Genomic DNA, 25,652 nt, shown 5'->3' with positions numbered 1-25,652 from the left:
ATATATATATATATATATATATATATATATATATATATATATATATATAGCCATATTCTAATCTCTATGAACTTTCCTATGTCTGGTTCTTTATTTTAAATTGTTTTACTGACATTCATAAAAATCTATAGGGTTAATGTAGAGTCTAAATTATGGGTATAAATGTATATGATGTACAAACTAGATTTAACATGATTGGCTTTTGCTTTGGTTTGTTTAAATCAGTTTTCCTCACTGAATATGTATTCTTGACATAGGGAATACAGATTGTGATGAAACTGGCTTTTCTTATCACTGTCAGTGGTTTGATTGGTAGAGTAAGGCAACTCGCTTGGTGGGTAGAAAGCTGAGGTAGAGCTTGGTCGTGAGCCACAGTGACTTGAACCTTTTCTCTAGGAACTGCCTTTGTTTGTACAGTAAGTTACCTACTACCAATCTCACACTCAAAAATTAATCAGAATTTTCTGTGTAATAATGGTTATAGGAAATGTTTATTTCTTTTTGTTTATTTATAGTAAATCTGATATGTCTCGCTTGCGATTAGCTGCTGGTAGTGCCATAATGAAGCTTGCTCAGGAACCTTGCTACCATGAAATTATTACGCCAGAACAGTTTCAGCTCTGTGCACTGGTTATTAATGTAAGTGGAAAACTTATTTCTAGTCTTCAGTTAGAGTGTATTTACTTTTCTATGAATACAGATGCATTGGATATATGAATATACACACAGAAGAAATTGTTGTTTCCATTCCTCCAATATAACCATCATTTTTTCCTAAGAAGGTGCATGTGTGTGCATTTGTATGTGTGTAAGCAAATGCTTACCCATCTTGTGTATCTTTGCTTTTGTACTAATGCAGGATGAGTGCTACCAAGTAAGGCAAATATTTGCCCAGAAGCTTCATAAGGCACTTGTGAAGTTGCTTCTCCCATTGGAGTATATGGCGATCTTTGCTTTGTGTGCCAAAGATCCTGTGAAGGAAAGAAGAGCACACGCTCGACAGTGTTTATTAAAAAACATCAGCATACGCAGGGAGTACATTAAACAGAATCCTATGGCTACTGGTATGTACTTAAGAATTCACGGTGTATATCATAATGGGGCATTTGGATTTCTACTATAGTTTATACTAAAATGGTTAACTTTATAAAATATTATAAGCCTTATATATATGAAGAAACTTGGAATTAGCTTAAATGTTTTGGGTAATTGTATTTCCTTATGTAGTCATTAGTGTGCTTTAATATGTGTATATTACTCAGATGTTAGAATATCTACACTTTTCCTAACTTCAGTCCTCTGCTGTGTAATAGCACAACTATTAATAGCTAAGGGAAATAGGACCAAATGGTTAGAACTCAAACAAGGACAGCATTTATGAGAGGTATTCTGTTAACTATGATGTTTTCATTTAGAAAAATTATTGTCATTGCTGCCTGAGTATGTGGTTCCATACATGATTCACCTGCTAGCCCATGATCCTGATTTTACAAGATCACAAGATGTTGATCAACTTCGTGATATAAAAGAGTAAGTCATGTGTTTCAGGAATTCTACAAATTGTGTTCATTCTTAATTTTTTAAAATTATTATTCTCATTGTAATTTTTCATATGATTCTGAATGTTTTAATTGACTGTTAAGTTTTTAAATTTTTTTCAGAACTATTCCCATTTATCCATCCCATTCTTAACCCTCTGTTTACTATTTATACTTATCTAATATTGAAATAGATGAATGAGATATTTTTTTATACTTTTTGCATTTTATATTACAATGGACTTTAGATTGGCAAATTATAAAACTATGTGATGAAAATTTCTCATGGACTAGGAAGTTTATTTATTCATTCATATAGCTTTTTTTTTAATAGAACCACACCTTTCCTTAACAGTTATCTTTAGTACTAAACATTGATCTATCTCTGAACCACCATTGCTATATTTTGTTTTACATTTGTAAATTAGTATCATTTGTTTGAATTAAAGTATTACAATTTTCTATGTCAATAAGCAGATCTTTCTCCTAAATTGAACATTCGACATTCATCTGTCTCTTACCATTTTGGTCACTTTAATATTCTCAAAATTTTAACAGAAAAGATGTTCTATATTACCTCTAAGCAATGGCCTCTTAGTCCATCATTCTTTTGTCACTATAGTGATAGTAACATGATAAGATATATGAAATTAAGCCTACCTTAAAAAAAAGAAGTTTTGCCTCCTTGTAGCTGGTATTATAGGCCGATAATCCCAGTGGCTTGTGAGCTTGAAACAAGGTGTGTCTGGACCATTAGGTTTCTCAAAATAGTATATTTCAGGGAACTCTCAAAAGGTTCGGGGGTTGTGCTGGAGAAGTGGCTCAGAGGTTAAGTAAGAGCGCTTCTTTCAGAGTTTCTCAGTTCAATTTCCAGCAACTACCTGGTGGCTGACAACCATTTGTAATGGGATCCAATACCTTCTGGTGTGGCTGAGGATAGCAACAGTGTACTCACATACATTAAATAAATAAATAAATCTTTAAAAAAAAGGTTTGGAAAGAAAACTGTGCTTTGAGGAGTACAATAAATAGGTTATCCCTTCCATTTGTTCAAGAAGTGTGTTTGCTGAGTGTGATGGCTCACACCTGTAATTCTAGTTCTCAGGCGGCTGAGGCAGTGAGGTTAAGAGTTCAAAGCCATTCTGAGGAAGATGCTATCTCAGAAAACTAAAAACAAGCAAAACATGAATGTGTAAATGGCCTTTTAATTTTCAAATATTCTAACTTCACACAAAAAAAAATTAACCTGTCCATATTTTTTTATATATTTTACTTACATTTATGTAAAATATATATACTTTTGTATACTAGAATACACTAGCATTTTCCACATGAAATCTAAATCTATACTAGATTGGTACAGATGTTTTGTTTTAGATATTTATATTTATTGTTTTTCTGAGACAGTGATTCTCTGGACCAGCCTAGCCTTGAACTCAAGACATCTACCTGCCTTTGTCTACCAAGTGCTAGGACTAAAGGTGTGCACCACCAATACCTGGCTATGTTTAAAATATATATTTTTTTAAATTTATTTATTTCATGTTTATGAGTATACCATTGCTCTCTTCAGACACACCAGAAGAGGGCAGCAGTTCCCATTACAGGTGATTGTGAGCCACCATGTGGTTGCTGGGAATTGAATTCGCGACCTCTGGGAGAGCAGTCAATTCTGTTAACCACTGAGCCTTCTCAGCAGCCCATATTTAAAATCTTAACCCCCTTTTAAAAAAAAAGAAAAAAGAAAAAAAAAGGAAAATACTTGTAAAAGGAATAAGTCTCATACTCTTAAGGCAGTGAGAATACTTCCCCATTATCTCCTTCCTAACAGTAGTTCCCATGCTGTTGGTCTTTGTAAAAGGATCAGGAATCTTACAAATTAATAGGGTAGAGGATTCTGAACCCCAGTGAATTAATGGAATTAATAAAGTGTCTGCTTTGGCATACTGAGTGCCTCAGCCTTATGCAGTGCACGCCTCCAGCGTTGTCACCGCACTTCAGTACAACTGTGCTTGTACAGGTAATGCTGTATTCACACACAGTTGGGCGCATGAAGCCTGCTACATTTATGTCACCTATATTTTATAGAAGTATAAAATCGCTGGGCAGTGGTGGTGCACGCCTTTAATCCCAGCACTTGGGAGGCAGAGGCAGGTGGATTTCTGAGTTTGAGGCCAGCCTGGTCTACAGAGTGAGTTCCAGGACAGCCAGGGCTACACGGAGAAACCCTGTCTATATGAACCAAAAAAAAAGTATAAAATCAGACCAAGTTTTTATCGAGATTCTATGAACCTTGAGGTAGGTGATCTCTAGAAATTCTCTGTATGAAACTGGCTGGAGGGTGATTTATATTTGTTGCTCTTTCTGCTTCACTGTTTTGGTTGTTTACAGTCTATTCTCATCTCAGTAGAACTTTGCCAGACTTAACACTTTTACTTTTCTTTCTTTTTTTTTTTTAAAGATTTATTTATTTATTATATGTAAGTACACTGTAGCTGTCTTCAGACAAACCAGAAGAGGGCATCAGATCTCATTATAGATGGTTGTGAGCCACCATGTGGTTGCTGGGATTTGAACTCAGGACCTTGGGAAGAGCAGTCAGTGCTCTTAACCGCTGAGCCATCTCTCCAGCCCAACACTTTTACTTTTCTTGTGCATTCTTAAACTAGCTTATTTTAGCTTAGCCTTGGCTCATTTTCAGCTGTGTATAGTAAGGATGACCTTGAATCTGCACCTTTCAGGTATGTACCATCATGCCTGGTTTGTGAGAAGAAACGTATGGCTTCATGCCTAGACCCTCACATAATGTTACCAAATTCATTCTTCCTTTTCGGTGGTACTCTTATATGTAAATCTTTCTGGAACCTGGACAAAAAATCAAGTCTGTCCTCAGACATGTCAGTTTCCCCAAGTGATGCTTGTGTTTAGTATGGGTTGGTGTTCATCACTATTCTTAGAAACTCACGTCTCATCCTTACAATTTATCTATTAATGCTCATCTTGTGACAAGAAGAAACATCAAAAACAGTTTTATTAGGTACCATTTAGCTGCATGGTTGGTTCCCACTCCTAACACTCTTATAGTAGATGAGACTTGCTATGTCTCCTCATAACTTACATAGCAGTAACAAACCCTCTGCAGAGCTTACTCTGTGCCAAAGGTGTGCCGTGTGCTGCCGCGTGTTTATCTCTATTGTCGGTGAGATAGATATATCAGTCAGTGTAAATGTTTACTGAGAACCTCTATGGAGTTTATGCATGCCGTGTAACTGTAAGCAATTGTCGGAGGAAGCATTTTTATTTTAAATATTTTGTGACTTTTTCCTCTTGAGCCAGTGGAATATACCTGTAATCCTAACATGCAATGAAAGATGAGTTCAAGCTACATGGTGAGCTGGAGGCCTGCTTGTGTTACAGGAGACCATATCTTTAAAAAAAATCTGCGTAAATTGATATCATTAATGAGATTATATTCTTCATGCTGACAGCCAAACTGTTCATTAAAGACTTAATCCATTGAGTAAAAACAAAATTTCCTCTTTAATGTATTTTCTACTTAGGTGCCTGTGGTTTATGCTTGAAGTCTTAATGACAAAGAATGAAAACAACAGCCATGCATTCATGAAAAAGATGGCAGAGAATATCAAGCTAACCAGAGATGCTCAGTCTCCAGATGAATCCAAGACAAATGAAGTAAGGCAATGGATATCATACAGAAATACACCAGCCAACTCTTTTTCTTGACAAGTATATGGTAGCTTAAATTACAGTGTTTATTAAAATTTATTTATGTAATTTAATTTTTTCCAGATTTTTTTTTTTTTTTTGGCTTAAAATGAGTGGTTTGCATGTGTGAATGTGTATCAAGTGTGTGCCTGGTGCCCATGGAGGTCAGAAGAGGGGCCAGATACCCTGGAAATGGAATTATGGATGGTTGTGAGTTATCACGTTGGTGTTGGTAACCAAGCTCACAATATCGACTGGAGCAAGTGCCGTTAAGCCTTATCTCCATCCCTGGTGTTGAATCTCTTTCTAATGCCTATACTCACAAAATTTCTTTTTCTGGGAACCTTTAACATCCTAGAAAGGCATTAATACTTTAGACAGGAAGATACATTCTGATATGATAAAACATATGATACTTTCTGGTAGAACCTTTCTAGGGAGAGAAAATGGATACTTTTGGTTTACCTTTACTGCAATCTAAAGAATACTGAGCAGAAACAGACTATTAAGAAACCAGTATTTGCCTGTATTTTACAACTTGAGTTTATACCTGTGATGGAATTGGTACTTTGATTGTTATGTAATTTTTTTTTCTTACTCTTTAGAAACTTTATACAGTTTGTGATGTGGCTCTGTGTGTTATAAATAGTAAAAGTGCTTTGTGCAATGCAGACTCACCAAAGGACCCAGTCCTCCCAATGAAATTCTTTACACAACCTGAAAAGGTAATTTTCCTCACAATTTCTCTGTCATAGTAAAAGTGGTTTAAATTTCAATGAGTACCAGTGACAAATATTGGATAGTTTTAAGGTCAGAGTAAAAAAACTTACTGAGGAATGGAAGACAGGTAAACTTTCTGTTACTGTTATGATATTCATTCTGTGGATAGGACAAAGCTTTTAGATTTGTTAATTTATCCTGTTTTTATTAAAATAAATACTATTTTATTTATTTATTTATTTAAACTATGTTTATGTGTGTTCTGGCAATTACACCCAGGGCCTTGTATATGCTAGGCAAGAAGCTCTAGACTGAGCTCTGGGCCCACTGTACAGACTGGACTGTGCTTTCAGGCAAGGCTTGCTGCACAGTGGGATGACAGCACTCAGAAGGCTGGGGCAGGAGCATCCTGAACTTCAGGCCAGCCAGAGGATGGATGGGTAGACAGATGAGGGGAAGAAATGATATTAAGATATTTGTAGTTTTCACTTGGATCTATTAAATAAATGTTAGTTAATGAACAACCTGAGTCAGACCTCTCTCCTTCCCCCATGTGGATTTCAGGAATCGGATTCAAAGTTTGAAGGGCTCTAACAAAACAACCCCACCTTGTCTGCCCAGTTTTTCTGTTAGTATATGCCGCTTTCTTACTTGTTTTTTAACATATTGCTTTTAATCTAGTAAGGTCAAACACTAGAGCAACAGGCTTATCTATGTTTCTTTGATAAGCAAAGTAATTAAAATTCAATATTCAGAATTTTAACATTGATTTTTAACTTTTTTTTTTTTTTGTAACAGAAATTACATAGCTAAGTTGGGCATGGTGGCAAACACTTCTAGTCCTAGCTTGCACTAAGGAGCTCAGGCTAAATATACATAATAAGACCCTCGGGATGCAGGAAGCAAAGCACAGAAAGAAAAACAGAAATACAGCTCAACTCTTGGTACATTTAAGCCTCTTGTTCAGAACTCTAACAATGTATCTATGGGCAGATACATTTTCTTTTTTTTAAAAAAAATGGCATTTTAAAAAATGGTTTTTTTTAAAAAAAAAAAACACCTTGCTACATAAGGAAATTTTCATGCAAGTGTACAATGTACTTTACGTATGTTTTTAAGTGAAATTAGTAAAGCAGTCCTCTGTACCCTACTGCCCCACCTGTTTTTTTCACTAGATTAGGTCTTCCTGTATTGCCAAAGGTGATCTTGAACTCCTGGTGGCAAGTGATCATACTGTTTCAACCTCCCAAATGATGGGTTTATTAGTATTGGTACAGATATTTGTGACCCTATTGTACTTTATTTGTAATGCCCAGAATATTTAGTAAGGAGAATGGAGAATTATCAGACATTTTGTATGGTGGTGCACAGCTTTAATCCCAACATTGGGATCATGAGGACCTCTTATGAATCCAAAAACAGCCTAGTCTACCTATCTGGTTCCAAGTCGACCAGGGTTCCTCCTTACCCCTATCCCCTACAAGCTTAGAATTTTGACATAATTGAGGAAAACATCGGAGTTCACAGTTTATTTAACTTGTTTATTAACTAATTGACATATAATCAGTGATATTTGATAGTATCACTACTGTCAAGAAATGTTGTCTTTATGTAGTTGTGATGAGTTTGTCTTTTATATAGATCTAAAGAATAAGTTCTAAAAAATAGGTATCTGCTTTTTGACACGAGGTCATTATAGCTCAGGGTAGCCTCAAAATTTAGATCCTCTTGCCTCTGCCTTCCAGTACTGGTCATATAAGCACACACCACTCTACCTATCTCAAAATATTTTTAGTTAAGATGACAGGTACTCAGTTTCCAAATTCCGATAATTGAAATGGATTATGGAGTTGTTTAATGAATATAAGTGCCTAGAATAAGCCTGGCATGGTGTGGCAGAGGGATCTGAAACTCCACAGCTAGTCTACAGGAGACTGCCTGAAAAATAAAAATTTAAGGTGTCAATAAATATTGTCTATTTTATCACCTGAAAAGTAGATTTTATATATAAAATTTTATAATATATTAGAGGGTGGTAATCATACTTTGAACAATATAAAAAACTAGGAATGAAGTTTCTTTAGGTGATTTTTCTCAGGCACAATAACCAAATGCTGCACTTAACACAGATGCAAACAAAATACTTATCCACATAAAAATAAAATAGATGTTGCTGGTGTGGAGGCCCATTCCTTTATTCCTAGCATATTGAAGGCACAGCAGTGAGTTTGAGGCCTGCCTGATCTACATAATCAATTCTAGGACTGTCAGGGCTATATAAAGAAACCATGTTTCAAAACGAATAAACTAAAGAATTAAAATGTTGAAAACTTAAGGATATCATGTCTCAGGAAAGTTCTTGCACAGAGGCTGTGCAGTTCTCTGGTACAGTAGTGCACCATGGACTGGAAAGTACACCTCTTGCCTTTGTCTAGTCTTACTGTGTGTGAGCAGAGTGCATTCCCATGCAGGGCAGAGCCTGGAAACACTGAGATGATAACACTGCTCCGTTTGCTTGGTTTTGTTCTTTTTTTTTTTTTTTTTTTTTAAATAGGACTTCTGTAATGACAAAAGCTATATTTCAGAAGAGACGAGAGTTCTTCTGTTAACAGGAAAGGTACTGTATACTTTTTGCTTGGGGTTTTTGTTTAATGTGTATTCTTTATGCTATATGCCCCCAGATTTGTGGGGATGCATTGTATGTTCCTATAGCATTGGTATTCTCAGATCTTTTTTGCAATTAACCACTGTTCAGAATTATTGCCACTCTGTCTTAAAAGTGGTGAGAAGCTCAAATTTATTTAAAATTCATAGGGCAGACATTCGTAAGTAATAGAAGTAGATAAGAAAGATAAATAAGCCAGTCGTTGGTGATTCATGAGTTTAATCCCAGCACTCAGGAGGTAGATTTATCAGTTCAATGCCATCGTGGTCTACAGAGTCAGTTCTGGACAGCCAGGGCTACATGGAGAGAGCCTGTCTCGGGGTGGGTGGGAGGAGTGGAGGGAGGGAGAGAGAGAAAAGAGATTAATATGAGAGTCTAAAATGATAGGAACATTGTATTTCATAAAAGTAAGGTGATGTAAAGGTATATATTCAGCAGTCTACTTCTAAGTTAAGTGTATCATTAATTTTCATGTGTTTTGGAGGTAAATGTTTTGTTTCAAGAAATAAGAGATTAAAAAAAGAAAGAGATAGCAAATATTGCCTCATCATTAAGTGAAGGCAGTGGATTTGCTTTTATTAAAAGAATCAAACATAGTTTTTTCAGAATTATCTTTTCTGATAACACTCAAACAGAACCACTACTCTTGCCTTAACACTAAAGTACACATCTCAGCTCTCTGTTTTTTTTCATATTCCTTTCCCTTAGGTGTGAAATAACAAGGTGTGGTTTTCCTTTCCTTTTCTATTTTTCTTTTTTCTTTCTTCTTTTTTTGCAGCCAAAGCCCACTGGAGTACTAGGTACAGTAAACAAGCCTTTATCAGCAACGGGAAGGAAGCCTTATGTTAGAAGCGCCGGCACAGAGACTGGAAGCAATATTAACTCCAATTCAGAGTTGAGTCCTTCAGCTGGAAGTCGTTCAAGGCAATTTATTTTTCTCTGAATACATCTTGTTTTCTTGCTCACTCTGCTTGGCTTAACATTTTAACTTACTTTCAAGCCATTGCATCATAGAATGGACTTATGTAAAAATATTATATTATTCACATAGTTAGGGTTTTTTAATGAGACTGAAAAGTGTAGTGTCTGTTTTCTGAGACAGGGTCTCACCATATAACTCACTCTAGCCTGAAACTTGATATTTAGCCTAGGTTGGCCTCAGAGTCTCCTGCCTCTGCATCTGCTTCCCAGGTGCTGGGATTCAAGGTGCATATCCCTATGCCTTGCTTAGAGAGTACTTTTTGAGCCAGTTCCTTGTTATATAGTCAGGCTATGTGCTTGTGGCAGGCCTCTTGCTTCAGCCTCGAGAATACTGGAATTACAATTCTAAGTACCACATTACATAGCACAGCACCCAAAATAAATTCTAGAACACCAGTGAGGTCTCTCAGGCAAGTGAATAACCAGTAATATATCCAGTCAATAAATAAAATTAATTATTTGATTTCTGGAATTAAAAAGCTTTGGTTTTGGTTTTGTTTGTTTATTTGTCTGTTTTTCTAGTAGGGAACAGAGTTCAGAGGCATCAGAAACTGGAGTTAGTGAAAATGAGGAGAATCCTGTGAGAATAATTTCTGTCACACCTGTAAAGAATATTGATACGGTAAAGAATAAGGTAAATGTTATTCCATTGTTTATATTTCTGAGGTTTGCACAAGGCAGGACTGGAGAAATGGCTCAGCAGTTATGTACTAGCTGGTATTTCAGAGGACCCAAGTTCCTTTCCTACATGGCAGAGGGTAATGTTCAGGAGTTATTTCTCACCTTCCTTCCATGTTGTTGAGGCAAAGTCTCTTTTTGTTTGAGCTGCTCAACTTACTCCAGGCTGGCTGGACCCAGAGTTACTGTTGCTTGCCAATCAATAAAGCTTTTCTGGCTTATGTTCTGAGAATAAGACTCGTTCTTAGCAGTGCTGAGTCATGTCCTTAGTCTGCCTTTGGGCACAGGGGACTTCTAACTTGTGATCCTCCCGCCGCACCTCCCAGATAACTGGGATTACAGGCAGACTTGTTCTACCATGACATTCAAACTGGAGCTCCCAGTTCACTCACTTTCCATCCGTCTCATCATCCATCCATCCATCTATCCTTCGTGTATTACTTTAGTATGTATGTACAAATAACTTGTAGTTTTGTGGAAGCCAGGAAAACAATTTGGATCCCTGTGGGTTTGAATTTTTGGTTGTGAGCTGCCATGTTGGTGATGGGAATGAACTTGAGTCCTCTGCAGCAGCATTAATCCCCACCTCCTCATTTTCTTTCTTCATTTTTTTTTAAAATATTAAGTTTGTTTTATGTGTATGATTGTTTTGCTGTGTATGTCAGTGTACCACATGTATGACAAGTGCCCACAGTGATCAGAAAAGGCTATCAGATCCTCTAGAACTGGAATTTCACATGGTTTGTAAGAGTAACACGTACTCTTAAGCTCTAAACCATCTATTCAAGCCTCCCTCCCATTTCCTTACCAATGTTTTTAACAGGAAAGAAAGCAGTGAAGTTAAACAGTAGCATGAATCATACATTTTTTAGTATGTACTCTGCCATTCGCTGACTTGAATTGATTTAGTTGCTTGATTTCATTAACTTTCCATTAACTTGTTTAATGAGAAGTATAGGAATGGCTTGAAACAACATATTACAAACAAAAGTCAGGACTATCTCACTGCCATAATTCTTACAATACAGAAACAAATAGATCTGCTCACTGTGGGATCCCTGCACAGAATTAAGTAGACTGGGCATAAAGAAACTTAAGGTACAGACACTGCTACAGACATTGAGACACGTATGCTTACAGTAGTTGGGTGTAGTACATTCATGGGGCTTTGTGACTTCATTATCCTCTACCTAAAATTAAGTGAATTTTTTACACGTTCAGCTGCCTCCCTCCCTTCCTTCCTTTGTGTGTATGGGGAAGGATTAGTGTGGTGATGTTTTGTTACTATTTGTTTTGGTGAGGATGTTTTTTGAGACAGTCTTAATCCATAGTCTGAACTGCCCAGGTACTCACTATTTAAAGCCCTTGAGCTCATGGCCATCTTCATGCCTCAATCTCTCTAATGTTGAGATTATAGGTATGTGCTACTACATCCAACTTAGCTGAGCATATTTACAAATCATTGTATTTGTTCTGTGCAGCACATAGTAACATAAAGGTGAATACAGGCTGTACTCAAAGAACTCAGATCACATGGATTCAGGTGAGGGACATTGTCACAATTTCCTCCCTCCACATTGACCTTTTTTATCTACTTCCATTCCTTATAGATGCATGTGTACCTAATTTACATAAATCTATGTGGCCTTATGGGTCTATTTGCTTTATAGCCAAGATTGACTTCAAATATGAAATCTTTCTGCCTCAGCCTCCCAAGTGTTGAGATTACACACTTGTCACCATATTGCTTAGTTTTAGGCTTAGCTCAGCAATAGAGGACCTACCCAGTTATAGGGCTCTAAGTCCCCAGTTAATAGAAACATTGCTGTGACACATTTTGTTTTTCCCAGGAACCTCCTTGTTTCTTCAAATTACTTATGTCTAGTCCTTTTCTGAGACATGAGTTGCTGGGTTGCGGTTTCTGTGGACTACTTTAGGGAAGCACTTGGATTACCCATCCTCTCAAAGAGAGACTTCAAGTAAACTCCACCCATTCTGGAAATGTTTTTCTGGGAAAAATAAGATTTTGAAAAAAATGCATGTTTTTTTGCACAGTGACCATTCTCTTCTGTTTTAGTTTGTTTTGTTTTGTTTTTTTGGTGGTTGTTGATTTTTGCTTTGTTGTCTCAATATGTAATCTGGGCTTATCTGATAATTGTTTTGTAACTGATGCTGTCCTCAAATTTATAGCCATTCCCTGCCACATCCTTCCACATACTGGGATTATAGTGGTTGTCAAGTCAAGCTTCTCTTTTCTTTGAATTAAATAGAATTAGAACAATTAAAATTATAATTTGTTCCTAAAGTTCCTGTGAGAAGGCCAATTTCATTTTGCCTGTTACTGCTTTTTCTGAAGTCCATTACAACTGTTTTGATGAAATGGGATTTTATTACTTATAAAATTATACATGGGCTAATGCTAGATTTTAAAATGTAACAAAAGTAGGTTAAATATGGATTTCACATTTAAAAAAAAAAACTCAGTAATGAAGCAGAAGCCAATAAAGAAGTTAGAACAATAGAGGTTATCTAGAGACAATATAATAAAGCCATGTTGCATTATGAAAATATCCCTTTGATTAAAAGTGATCTATTTAGAGAATGACGTGTGTGTGTGTGTGTGTGTGTGTGTGTGTGTGTGTGTGTGTGTGTGAGAGAGAGAGAGAGAGAGAGAGAGAGAGAGAGAGAGAGAGCGCCAGCCAGCCAGAGGGAGGCCCGCGCACACCCACCCAAGGAAGCCAGAAGAATCAGGATGTTGTCTTTCATGGAGTGGAGCTTTTTGTTTGTAACCTTTTCAGTCCAATCAGTGCTGCTAACCCCAATGCTCTCATCTTATCTGCCTGATCCTGTGCAGTGAACTCATAGCAACAGTGAGTTCAAGAGCTGAGAGCACGTTTCCTTCCTTTGGTGCATACCTGCTTTCTCCCCTTCCTTTGTGATGTATGCCCACATACAGCTAAGGTAGGCTGGAGACCTGTCCTTACCCTCTGGGAACTTACTTCTTAGTATGTATAAGCAATTATTCATTTGAAACCTTAGGATTCCAACCTCTTTAAACACTGTCAAGGAGGCTGTTGTCATGGCTCCACTCACAACAATGATTGACACTTAGCTTGATGATCTGAATTCAGTCCCAGGTCCCCATGATCAGGGAGAGAGCCATCCCCTGCAGATTGTTCTCAACCTCTACACGAGTGCCATGGAGTGCAAGTACACACACAAAGTAGATAAGTAACATGTCATGACATGTTTAAAGAATTTTCTAAGAGCTAGAAAGGCAGAGCATTTGCTGCACAACCAAAACTTACCAGGATCCACAGGCTTTATGTTTCCCTGTAAAACCCAGCAGAGGGGAAGGCACTAGAATCACCGGGATTTGCTAGCTAGCGCAGTTCAGGTTCAGGAGAGACTCAGAATACGGTTGAGAATTGGGCAGGACACCACAAAGCCCTTGTGGCTTCACACATATGAATTAAATCACATACAAACATGCAAAATTAGAAAACCAGTTTACGTTTTTTAATTCATAATCTTTTTTACTATAGTATTTGAGAGATTTATGTTTACAAATTTGTTTTTGTGCTCTTTTAGGAAATTAATTCTGATCAGGCTACCCAAGGCAACATCAGCAGTGACCGAGGAAAGAAAAGAGTTGTAACAGCAGCTGGTGCTGAGAATATCCAACAAAAACCAGATGAGAAAGTAGATGAGTCAGGTCCTCCTGCCCCTTCCAAACCCAGGAGAGGACGTCGCCCCAAATCTGAATCTCAGGGCAATGCAACCAAAAACGATGATCTAAATAAACCCGTTAGCAAGGGAAGGAAGAGAGCTGCAGGCAGCCAGGAGAGTTTGGAGGCAGGTAATGCCAAAACGCCCAAGCTACAAGATGGAGCCAAAAAGGCAGTTCCAGCAGAGAGACAAATTGATTTACAAAGGTAATGTACCCACTCATCCTCATCCTGCCAAGGACAAAAAGGTTGGCAGTATTGAAATATTCAAAGTAGAATGGGTTCTTGGCTCTGAAAGCATGCTTCTCCCACGTTACCCATTTTATAGGAAATAGAAAGCATTTTCATTATGTGTAATGCTATAGTAAATGTATACAAATTGAGTGTGATGCTGCACACCTGTAATACCAGCCCTTGGAGGCAGAAGGGGGTTATGAGTTTAAAACCACACTGGGCTGTGTAGCCAAGACCTTGTCTTTAAAAGAGAGAGAAGGGCAGGGGGGGTGCTAGGGCTAGAGGAGAAAAAGAATTAAACCTATTTTTAATTACTTCTGAAAGAGAATAACATTCTGAATATACTATGAAATGGATGAACCTTGAGGGTATTATACAAAATTAAATAAACCAGTTTTGAAAGGACAAAAATTCAGGGTTTCTGTTGTTGTTGCTGCTGCTGATGATGATGATGACGATGATAAGCCTTGAACCTAGGGCAGTCCTCCTACTTCGTCCTTGTGAGTGCTAGGGTGACAGCTGTGCCTTTAATGAACAGCCTCTAAAGACTGGCTCTTGGAGACTTGCGGGGATAGACGAACCTTAGGGAGTATTTATATAATGTTTCAGTTAAAGATATTGTGGAACTTCTAGAAATAGGTGGTGATGGTCATTACACCCTGGTGTGAATAAATGTACAAAACTCCACTGAACTGTGTGCTGAAAATAGTTTGCTGTATAAAAATATAAGTTGACTGTTTATTCTCTGATTCTGGGAAGCAGAATCATTTCAGACTTATGTTTTATAAATTTATAGTTTTTCTTGTTTTCTTGTCTGTTTGTTTGATTTTGTTGGTGGTTGGTTTTTTGAGACAGGTTTGTCGTAGGACTCACTTTGTAGACCATGCTGACCTCGGAACTGTATCTGCTTCCTAAGTGCTGGGAGTAAAGATGTGTGCTGCTATGCCTGGCACTTTTCAGGTTTTTGTTTTGTTTTGTTTTGTTTGTTTTAATGTTTTTGGTTGGTTGGTTGGTTTTTTTCTTTGTTTGCTTTTGGGTTTGTGGTTGGTAGTGGTTTGTTGTTGTTGCTGTTGTTGTTTAGGGGGTTTTTGAGACACAGTCTCATTCTAGATTACACTGTGCTGTATATCACCTTAACTCTTGGTAGTCTTTTTGGTTTGGTAACTCAAGCACTGGGATTATAAACATGAGCCACCATACCTTATACTTTTTTTTTTAAAGATTTTTATTTATAATTATATGTAAGTACACTGTCGCTGTCTTCAGACACACTAGAAGAAGGCGTCAGATCCCATTACAGATGGTTGTGAGCTACCATGTGGTTGCTGGGAATTGAACTCAGGACCTCTGGAAGAGCAGTCAGTGCTCTTAACCATTGAGCCATCTCTCTAGCCCCTACCTTATACTTTTATGTTTTTATACAATGCTGAAAATATGAGCTGAGAACGTATCTCAGTTGATAGAGTGGCTTGCCTGTTATGCACTGTGTCCTAGGCTTTGTTCCCAGCACCTTCTAAACTGACACATAGAAGGTCACCCATGCCTGGTTTGAGGCCAGTCTAGGCTACGAAAATAAGACTTGAAAAACAAAAGAGAGATACAGAGACAGGGAGAGGGGTAGAGAGAAAAAGAAGGTAATTTCCTATGGTAATTCTAGTGGGTCTTTATTCTTGAGAACATTTTCCCCCTTGAGCTGGTGTATAATTTGCCACTTAATGGCCTCAGGCCAACATTTCTTTTTAGCATTTCATAGTTTTGGTTTTGAGATCAGCATTGTGTAACCTGTTAAAATAGACTTCTTCTATGAGCAAAGCTTGGTGCTGAGCTCCGTGTATGTATTGGTGCATTCAGACTCAAAGCAGTTCTGCATGCACAGGAGCTGTCCCTTTCCTAGGCTAAGAGGGCCAATGTGGCCTTCCATCCCTTTGTTTATTAATGAGGAAGCGGGATTGAACACAGTATGGCTCCAGTGTTGTAATCCTAAAATACTGTCCTTTGAAGATTTAATAACTGTTAAGTCAACATCAAGAATTTAACATCACATTTTAAACTAGACTCTTAAGCATGTTGCCAGCTTCCTTCAGAGCATACATAGAGAAAAGCCCCCATTTTATGTTTAGTGAGAAGAACCAAAGGAAAGAGGGGAAGTGGAAACTTAAGAATAGATAAGAAACAAGGAATGGTAAATCTGATTAGTTACCTGTTAAGTAGAGGCTATCAGGCTGCGGGTCATGGCCCCTTCTCTAAAATAGCAACAGTAAAATTCATAACAGTAGCAAAATTACAATTATGAAGTCGTAACAAAAAATAATTTTATGGGGGTCACAAGAAAACAGGAACTGTATTAAAGGGTCACAGCATTAGCAAAGTTGAAAACCACTGGTATAATGGGTACATGGTATATATAATACATAAATATATATTATACATAATATACAATATATATTAGTAATAATACTAGTAGTAGGAAAAGTTGTGGCAAGTTTATTAGTCCAGTCCTACTGTAGGAATAAAGAAGTATGGCCATTATTTCAAATAAATTATGCCCAATGTAGTAACCTGCTAACAGCAATAGGTACAGATAACTTCTTTTCTCAATTAGTTATATTGAAATATCTTTTACCTTGTCAGTATTCAGTGCTCTGTTACTTCTCCCTGTGTTGTTTGCTACTCCCTTGATTTTATGAAACAAGTCTCACTTTTTGTTTGTTGTTTAGTTTTGTTTCATTTCCAGGCAGGGTTTCTCTGTATAGCCCTGGCTGTCCTGGAACTCACTCTGTAGACCAGGCTGGCCTCCCAAGTACTGGGACTAAAGTCATGCACCACTGCCTGGCAAGCTAGCTTCTAATTCAAAGCACTTTGCCTTTTGCTGCATCTCAAATGCTACACTTTTAGATAAGACGAACCATGTCCAACTTTTTATTTAGGAAAAAAATATACACAAAAACTCATTGTGTGAATTAGAATGACTCTGAATTATCATCTTTCAAATGTGACCCTAAGTACTGAGTGCATAAGCAGCTGTCACCTGACTCACCTGAAAGAGCTCTCTTTTGTTTTATTTATTTAATTATTTAATTATGTATTTAATTTAATTAATTTGTATGGGTGCTGTAATTGAACTCAAGGACTTATGGAAGAGCGGTCAGTGCTCTCTCAACTGCTGAGCCTTCTCTCCAGCCCTATTTTATTTTTTTTTTTAAGACTTTCATATTGACTGGCCTGGTCTTGAACTTAAGGATGATCATGCACTTTTTGTTTGTTTGTTTTGTTTTGTTTTTCAAGATAGGCTTTCTCTGTATAGCCTTGGCTTTCCTGGAACTCCCTCTGTAGACCAGACTGGTCTCGAAATCTGCTTGCCTCTGTCTCCCAAGTGCTGGGATTAAAGGCATGTGCCACCGGTGCCTGGCATGCACTTTATTTTTAATTTATTTGTATATTATGTGCATTGGTATTTTTACTGTACGTATGTCTGTGAGAATTTCACATCCCCAGGAACTGGAATTATAGACATTTGTGAGCTGCCATGTAGGTTCTGGGAATTGAACCTGGGTCTTCTAGAAAAGCTGCCAAGTCTCTTAACCATTGAGACATCTCTCCAACCCCAACCTTGTGCTTTTTTTTTTTTTTCTATTTTTTTATTTTGTGTGCATTTATCTATATGCCATGCATCGCTCAGTGGGTAAGAGCACTGACTTCTCTTCCAGAGGTCCTGAGTTCAACTCCCAGCAGCCACAAGGTGGCTCACAACCATCTGTAATGGAATCCAACTCCCTCTTCTGGTGTGTCTGAAGACAGCTACAGTGAACTCACATACATAAAATAATAAATCTTTTTTTAAAAAAAAGTATTCCCTTGGGGCTGGAGTTACAGGCATTTGTAAGCTGTCTTCTGTGGATGTGAAGTTAAGTCCTCTGGAAGAGCAGGGCATACTCACAATCTATGAGCCACCACTTCAGCCATTCTACATTTTTCGAGTGCGTGTTTGTTTCTGAGGGTATGTGTGTGTATGTGTTCATGTGTTGGCATGCACGTGTGTGCACTTTGGTCAAAAGAGAGTTTTCCAACAGCACTCTGTAAATGAGGACCAGTAAGCGCCCTGTCCTTGTTTTAATCTAAATTTAGAATAGTTGTACTCTGAGCAGGCTTTGGAACATTTCTGAGACCAGCCATTATAGCACTGCTGTCAGGTCAGGCAACAGCATCTTCACAGCTGGATGTTGGTCTTGGCTCTAAGTTTAATTGCTTAAAGAATTATGTTTCTTTAGTTGAATTACTTTCTGTTGTGTACTGGAACTATTAGCAAAAGGCAAACTGTTCACTAAGTTCTGCATTGAAAGTAGTGTTGTGATTTCCAGGTTAGCCTGAGCTACATCACAAAACCCTGTCTTAAAAAAAAAACAAAAACAAAAGCCAGTGGTAATGGCTCATACCTTTATTCCCACACCTGAGATGCAGAGGTAGGCAGAGTTCAAAGCTGGCTAGTAGTCAATTTTGTTTTTAATTCAGAAACAAGGTACTGATGACTCAGCCTAAAAAGGTACTTCCTGCCAACTCTGACAACTGAGTTGTGACTCCAGACCCCACATCGTACAAAGAGAACTAACTGTAATGTTTGAGGCTGGGATTTAGGTGCTGGGAGTCAAACCTGGGTCCTCTGGAAGAGTAGTCAGTGCTCTTGTTCACCAAGCTCTCTCTAGCTGTTAGAATAAATTTTAAAAAAGGACAAGCATAAATATAAAATACTATTAAATATCACCGATTCTTAGTATGTTTTGCTTACACTCCAGTCCATGAAGAAAGTATTAATACCAGTGGAAGCGGCTAGCATACAGCTTCATTGATGGATGCTTGTCTGGCATTCACAAAGATCTGGCGTTGATCCTCAGCATGAAATTAAATAGGCATAGGGTTGCCATACCTGTAGTCCTAGATGGAACCAGATCCATCAAGTTCAACAAATGGGCAAGACAGCAGTGAACAGTCTTCATATTTAGTATTTACAGGAAATTTGAACTTAAAGAATGTCTCTTTGATAATGAATAGCAATTTTGTTTAGATCCGTATCTACCTGGCATACTTAGCATTGGCCTTAGGAGCTCAAGGCTCTGGACTTCTGAAGCAGGACTTACTGATGTGCTTTGCACTGAGAAGATAGCATAACCTCCTGTTAGGCAGTTTATTAGAGACAGAGTTGCCAAATACAACCCCAGGTTGTCCTCAAAGTTATGTCAGACAGGCTTGTGGCACCATGCCAGACTTACTAGTTTGATATAAATACACATTCAATAACAAGTAATTTCCTTAAAAATGCCATGAGCATATTCCTTTTGTGACACAGACCGGATGGAATGTAGCCAGTTGTTGCCATGATCATCTCCTAAGTCAGTATGAGAGCCCCCAAGAGCCCTGCAGATTCGAGCTTGCACAGGGCTCTTGGATAGCATGACAGTGATCTTTATGCCTCTGGGAATTCTTCTGGTGACTTTTAGCATCCATTTTTGTGAAGACAACAGGTTAGGACTCTATCTTATTCCCAAGGTGAACTATAAAAGAAACATAGTCTTTTAAACTGAACTAAAATGTGGAAAAATGTGAGGGAGTAGTGGTCAAGAATGTGCAAAACTCTGTGTTCCATCACTCTGCCTATCCATGTACATCAGCTACAAATGAATGCAACAACAAGAGCTCCTCAGGAGGAGTCTGCTCCTCACAGGGAAAGAGAGCAATTCCCCATCGGGGCACATTCCTCATCATTTCCCGTACATCATTTCTCAGATTGTTGATTACTTCCTTCTCCCAGAGAGACACTAGACCATTGCCCGCACCCCATGTGGTTAGGGATCTGATTCTATGAGTCACAAGTATTACTCTACCGACCTGATGACAGACCCAAACTACACTTTTTCTTCTGTTGTGTTTGAGGGTTTTTTCCCCTCTGTCTGTCTGTCTGTCTGCCTGCCTGCCTGCCTGCCTTTCTTTCTTTTCTATCTTCCTTCTTCTCTCCCTCCCTCCTTCCTTCCTTCCCTCCCTCCTTTCCTCCTTCCCTTTCTTCTTCCTTTTTTTCTTTTCTTCCTCCTTTTCCTCCTTCTCTCTCCCTCTGTCTTCCTCCTACCTTCCCTCCCTTCCTTTCTTGTGGGGTAGATTGTTGTAATTTAGTGTATTAAATTGTTTGTTTACACAGTTCAAAATCAAGAGTTATTCTTGTTATTTATAAATTTACTGTCTAATGTCTAGTAGCTCTTGTCCTATAATTTCATTTTTGAAAGAATTGATTGAAAACCTGTAGTTATTTGAGATGAACGGCTTTAGCATTTTAAACAGATTAGTCCTGACCACAGCACTTGGCTGTTTTTCCATATTGGTCTTTTAGTTTTATGTAGCTTAATGGGAGATTTCCTGAAACTTAGTGAAGTTCCAGGTGAGAAAAGGAAAGTTTTATTTCACAAACTTAGATGGTTCTAACTTTGTGTTCTTCTGTTCCCAAGGTAAAGGGAGAAAATGAAGGCCAAACAGAAGCAGATCCAGGTTCTGTAAAAACTTGGATTCCAATGCCCCCAAACAGAAAACGAAGCTCACTTCAAATACACACTTTCTGCCTTGAGAACTGAAGGAAGCTAGCCTTCCATTTTACACAGCCACAGTCCTCTGGTGAAATGTACAGCGCACTCTAGAGAGGCTAAGAGCGTCTCTGTTTCCCCTCCCCAGACTTTTCCTGTGAAAAGTCAATAATTAAGCAAATTGCTTAACACTTGGTTCCAGGTCCTGCATATCTGGAACTTAAAGGCATAGTAACCATTTTTCCATGCTGCAGATTTCATTTCAGAGAGGAACCGGGCGTCCTTGCACTGACGCTGAGAACTGATCCATCCTAGAGCCAAGAACCCCACGCCACACAGGAGAGCAGGTGTCTACTGAACTGAGGCTTTATGCAAGAGAGAGAGAGAGAGAAAGAGAGCAGACGACGAATTTATTTGTTTTCCTTTTGGAAACTTATGTATTATTCTTTCTGCCTGTCTACTTTTCTGCAAAAAATGAGATGTACAGATTTCTGTTCCCTGCTATGAAAAGTATTGTGGCAATTTTATAAATGTTGCTTTCTGATTTTTATCAAAATGAGAAAATTTATTAAAATTATTATTGACCTGCAAGTAGTAAACACTTCATATTATGATTTCTCCCATTTTAGTTTAATATAATTTGCAATAAATGTACATATTGTTTTATAAAGCATATCACTTTAAAATGGTTTTTACTCCTATGATTATGGTGGAATAATTGGGATTTTCAGGGAGTAAAGACTGTCCAGGTTTTGGTTTTATAATTTTTGTCACCAGATTTTTATTATTAATGTAAAAAAAGGTTGGTTTTGTTTTTAGGGTTTGTTTTGTTTTGTTTTTTAGTAATATAAGTAGATGGACACTGGCAGCTTTGTGAGGAATGGAGATACGCAGAGTTGCTCTCAACGTCTGGCACCATGCTGTTGGTAAATAGGCATTTTATTGTCTGATAATTGGGGCTCAGTTTTTATTTTTATTTCACTGTTACAACAATATTGTATTCTTGGCATTCATTGTTCAGCATAGATAATGTGTACACTATTTCTGTGCACATAATCCTATTTAATTTTTTTGCATAAAATAAATGCTTTTAGATGTTTTATGTAAGTCTTATCTTTTTATCATGCTTTACTTTCTTAGAAATTTTTATGTGAAAGGGCTAAAGTCACAGAAGGACATGACTACAGCCAACTCTCACTTATCTATGTACAATAGTGACTGTGCCTCAGGTGCTCGATTTGTAGTGACTGTAGACATAAGATTAATGAGGCATGTGCAGAATGAGAGGACGTTTGAAATTAATTTTCTCTTATCCTCCTCAGATGTTTTGCCTGTCTCCACTGTTTCCACTTGGCTTATATCCAACATCCTAGTGGGATGTGCTGCTCCGTTTGCATTATAAGTTGGTCTTGATGGAATGTGTAAAATCATTAAAGTATCAGAACTCTCCAAAATGAACTTCACTCATAGTATGTCAGTTAGGTTCTCATAGATAATTGAGAGTTGGCTATAAATTGATTCTGGGTGAAAGCTGGGCTTCTTTTAAGTATTTTACATGTACATGTTTAGGGGTCAGGAAATGGCTAGAGAACAGTGAATACCAATGATAGAAACTATTTCTTGAAAGGGCATAAAAAAGCCCTGTTCTTCCTGTTGCCTCCAATCTGCTGACAGAGCATCTATGCATACAGTCAGTCAGGTCCTTCATTCAATCAGTGCTATATTCTATTTACAAGTTTGACTTAGGGCCACCAGTTTGTCACCACCAAAACTTCATTGCTGGAATCCAATGAACTCTATGTTGAGCAGTTAGTCACAAAGTGTAAGGAAGAAGGTTTCTAGGTGTTAGGGCTACTCATCAAAATACAGCAGAACGGCTCACATCCGTTAACAGCTCTTCTGGGTTTTACATTGAAACAGTTACTGTCCAGGTATCTTCATCATGGGTGCATGGTCTCTGGCACTAAGATAGGAAAGAATAAACTGGTTGGGGATTGAGCAAATAGAGAGGGACTTGTTTACTGGAAATGTGTCCGGTTTTCTTTGAAAAAGAAAATGTAAAATCTTTTAGGAATTTGGTATTTACATCTCAGAGAAATACAACACAAAAGTGCAGACTTATAATTGAGAATTAATGTTAACCCTTTGTGTCTAGTTTAAAGCTTCTTGTATTTGTCTAAAACTACAAGCCAGAATTTTGTATCTCCTTTGATAAAAAGTGTGTATAATGTAAAGTAGTTTTGCATATTCTTGTGCTGCACATGGGCTGAATTTTTAGAATTTTTTTAAAGACTTTAAGCCGATCCTTGTAATTTGTGTAAATGACAAGTGTAAAATCCTTCCATAAAATGCTTAAAAATATGCAGTTTCAAATAAAACCAAGAAATGCAGCATTATGTAGAAGTGTGGAAACCTGAATATTCATGTACCCATGTCAAAAGCTGATGAAGCACCATTGTGTACTTTCCATTTTCAAGCCTCTGATGTAACTCACATTGACTGAAGCAGACAGTACTGGGAGATCAATTCTGATGGATCTTTGGGAAAGCTTCCAATCTGTTCTTTGTTTTTTTGTTTGTTTCGTTTTTTTTTTTTTTTTGAGACAGGATTTCTGTGTGGACAGCCCTGGCTGTCCTGGAACTCATTCTGTAGACCAGGCTGGCCTCGAACTCAGAAATCCACCTGCCTCTGCCTCCCAAGTGCTGGGATTAAAAGCATGTGCCACCACTGCCCGGCTACTAGAACGTAAAAGGTGATCTTTCTTTGCTACTGTTTTAAGTGTCACAAATGGTGGACATTATATATTAGTTTAATAACGGAGTGAGACGATCACATAATGGATATATGAGACAGATAAAGAGAGTCCATCAGCCTACGTTTATATTTCACCATTCATATGTTTGTCATTCTATGTCTGATACTTCTCATAGTTGGCCTCTTGATAGTCATGATTTCTATAACTTGGCTAAAAACAGACTAAAGTAAAGAATACTGGTGTGGGGGGGGGCTGAGCGGTATTTTTACCGCATTTTTTTAATCATTAGTCTCCAGATAATACACTATATATTAGCACTTTGTTTTAATAAAAATTATGTGTTGAGCACTCTCAGAATGAAGTATAAAGGTAGAATAGATTTCAGTCTTAGGTAGTCTACACTCTTTCATATGGGCCTAGAACATTTACAAAGGTAGGATATCTTTGATAGGCCTCAACCAATATCCATAGTGAGGGACCAGTGTATTCACCAGACTTCTCTGTCTACACTCCAACAAGTTTCTTACCAGGTCTGACAACTGAACTTGCTGGCTGCTCAGATAATGTAGCCCTCAGGGTTTCAAGCCTTCTGTCACTCATCCCACTGTTTCTTTCCTGGTTGTTGTTGTTGTTTTATTAAGATGTTTGAATTTATGAGTGTTTTGATTGCATGTGTGTCTGTGTACCACATGTATGCCTGGTGCCCTTGGAGGATAGAAAAGAGTGTTGAATACCCTGAGCCCTCGTGTGGGTGCCAGGACTTGACCTCAGGTCCTTGGCAAAAATAAGTGCACTTAATCTCTAAACTCTCCACCACTACTATCCCATGTAGTTGAGAGTTTTTTAATACAGGGTCTTAAGCCCATGTTGTCCTTGAAGGCACCATGTTAAGGATGAACTTATTAACACCTAATCCTCTTGCCTCTACCCCTCAAGAGCTGGAATTGCTAGCCCCACACAAGCCTTGCCTTATACCTGGAAAAAAACCAGAGCTTCAAGATAGCGCATGTGCACACAGTTACACACTCCCAGAAGAATAATAACCTGGTTGCTTGTCTTCTCTGTCTGGCCTCAAGTTCTAGCACAGGCATATGATGTCTCATTTCTCAGGTTGCTGGTCTAAGGTGGTGATGATTTCTGGTGTGGCTACGCCCACATCACATTCCCTTATCAAAATTTGTTGCTAAACAGCTGCCTTTCTCCCCTTGGCACCCTTTTGCTCCTGACATTATCTAGGAAAGATTATTCTACCAAACAAAGTCATTCTCTTGTAAGCAGCTTTGTATTTATTCCTTATTTCTGGGGGAGCTTGAAAGACAACTAACTAGAGGTGGTCTTACCTGGAAGGGCAGCCTAGTACACATAGTGGCTCATACCATTAATACTAGGAAGCTGCAGCTGGATGATCTGAGATCATCCTGGTCTATGCAGGAAGTTCATGGCCACTCGGGGCTACACAGAAAGTTAGTTGAGAACTGATGGAAATGTAAAGTCTTTTACAGCATCATAGTTAAGAACATAGAGCTCATTCTCAAATTCCTTAAAAGCTATTTTGTGCAGACACTATTGTCTTTATGTGATTGCTATATGGAAGATAACCAGCAGAAGCTAAGTAATACAGATGGGCATACTACTACTAAGTGTGTGGGACAGCAATGTGAGTGAAGAGTAGTAAGACTCACACTTACTTTATACAGGATCTCATGTATAAAGCCGATAATAAACTACCTACATAGCTACGAATGACCTTAATCAACTCTGGTCCTCCCGTCCCTACATCCCTAATACCAGGGATTATAGGTCTGCGCCACCACACCCTGTACTGTGCAGCACTGGAGTGCAGTCATAACTAGACTTCATAAGAGCTTGTCATGATGATGGATAACATGACTCCTGAGGGCCATGTTTTCTGTAATGAATTAAACCTTTCTAAAATTGATTGTGGTAGATATGGAAATCTATATATTAAATCAAAGAATTAAAACTTAAATTTTTCTCCAATTTTATTGAGGTATAATAAAGAGTTTCTGATGTACTGAATTGCTATAAATGGACTGTATAGTACAC

General features: G+C 37.9%; 1 protein-coding gene across 6 annotated transcripts in view; it reads left to right on the top strand.

Moving 5' to 3' along the window:
- Positions 1-23,221, top strand: part of Pds5a (PDS5 cohesin associated factor A) — a 100,710-nt gene extending 77,489 nt beyond the window's left edge. For 3 of the 6 annotated variants that reach the window (XM_031342454.1, XM_031342455.1, XM_031342456.1), the window contains exons 24-33: positions 516-639; positions 860-1,064; positions 1,416-1,530; positions 5,099-5,231; positions 5,870-5,989; positions 8,539-8,601; positions 9,428-9,573; positions 10,153-10,264; positions 13,900-14,243; positions 20,759-23,221. In XM_031342454.1, the coding sequence (XP_031198314.1) occupies positions 516-639; positions 860-1,064; positions 1,416-1,530; positions 5,099-5,231; positions 5,870-5,989; positions 8,539-8,601; positions 9,428-9,573; positions 10,153-10,264; positions 13,900-14,243; positions 20,759-20,762 (1,366 nt within the window). In that variant the 3' untranslated portion in view covers positions 20,763-23,221. Of the gene's footprint in view, positions 1-515; positions 640-859; positions 1,065-1,415; positions 1,531-5,098; positions 5,232-5,869; positions 5,990-8,538; positions 8,602-9,427; positions 9,574-10,152; positions 10,265-13,899; positions 14,249-20,758 lie in introns of those variants that run through there. The other 3 variants (XM_031342459.1, XM_031342457.1, XM_031342458.1) reach the window with 3 other exon arrangements.
- The last annotated feature ends 2,431 nt before the right edge of the window (positions 23,222-25,652 follow it).

This window comes from Mastomys coucha, unplaced genomic scaffold (assembly GCF_008632895.1).
Source record: "Mastomys coucha isolate ucsf_1 unplaced genomic scaffold, UCSF_Mcou_1 pScaffold22, whole genome shotgun sequence".
Taxonomy (NCBI): domain Eukaryota; kingdom Metazoa; phylum Chordata; class Mammalia; order Rodentia; family Muridae; genus Mastomys; species Mastomys coucha.
Note: the sequence above shows the minus strand (reverse complement) of the source record. Positions and strands in the feature narration are given on the sequence as shown.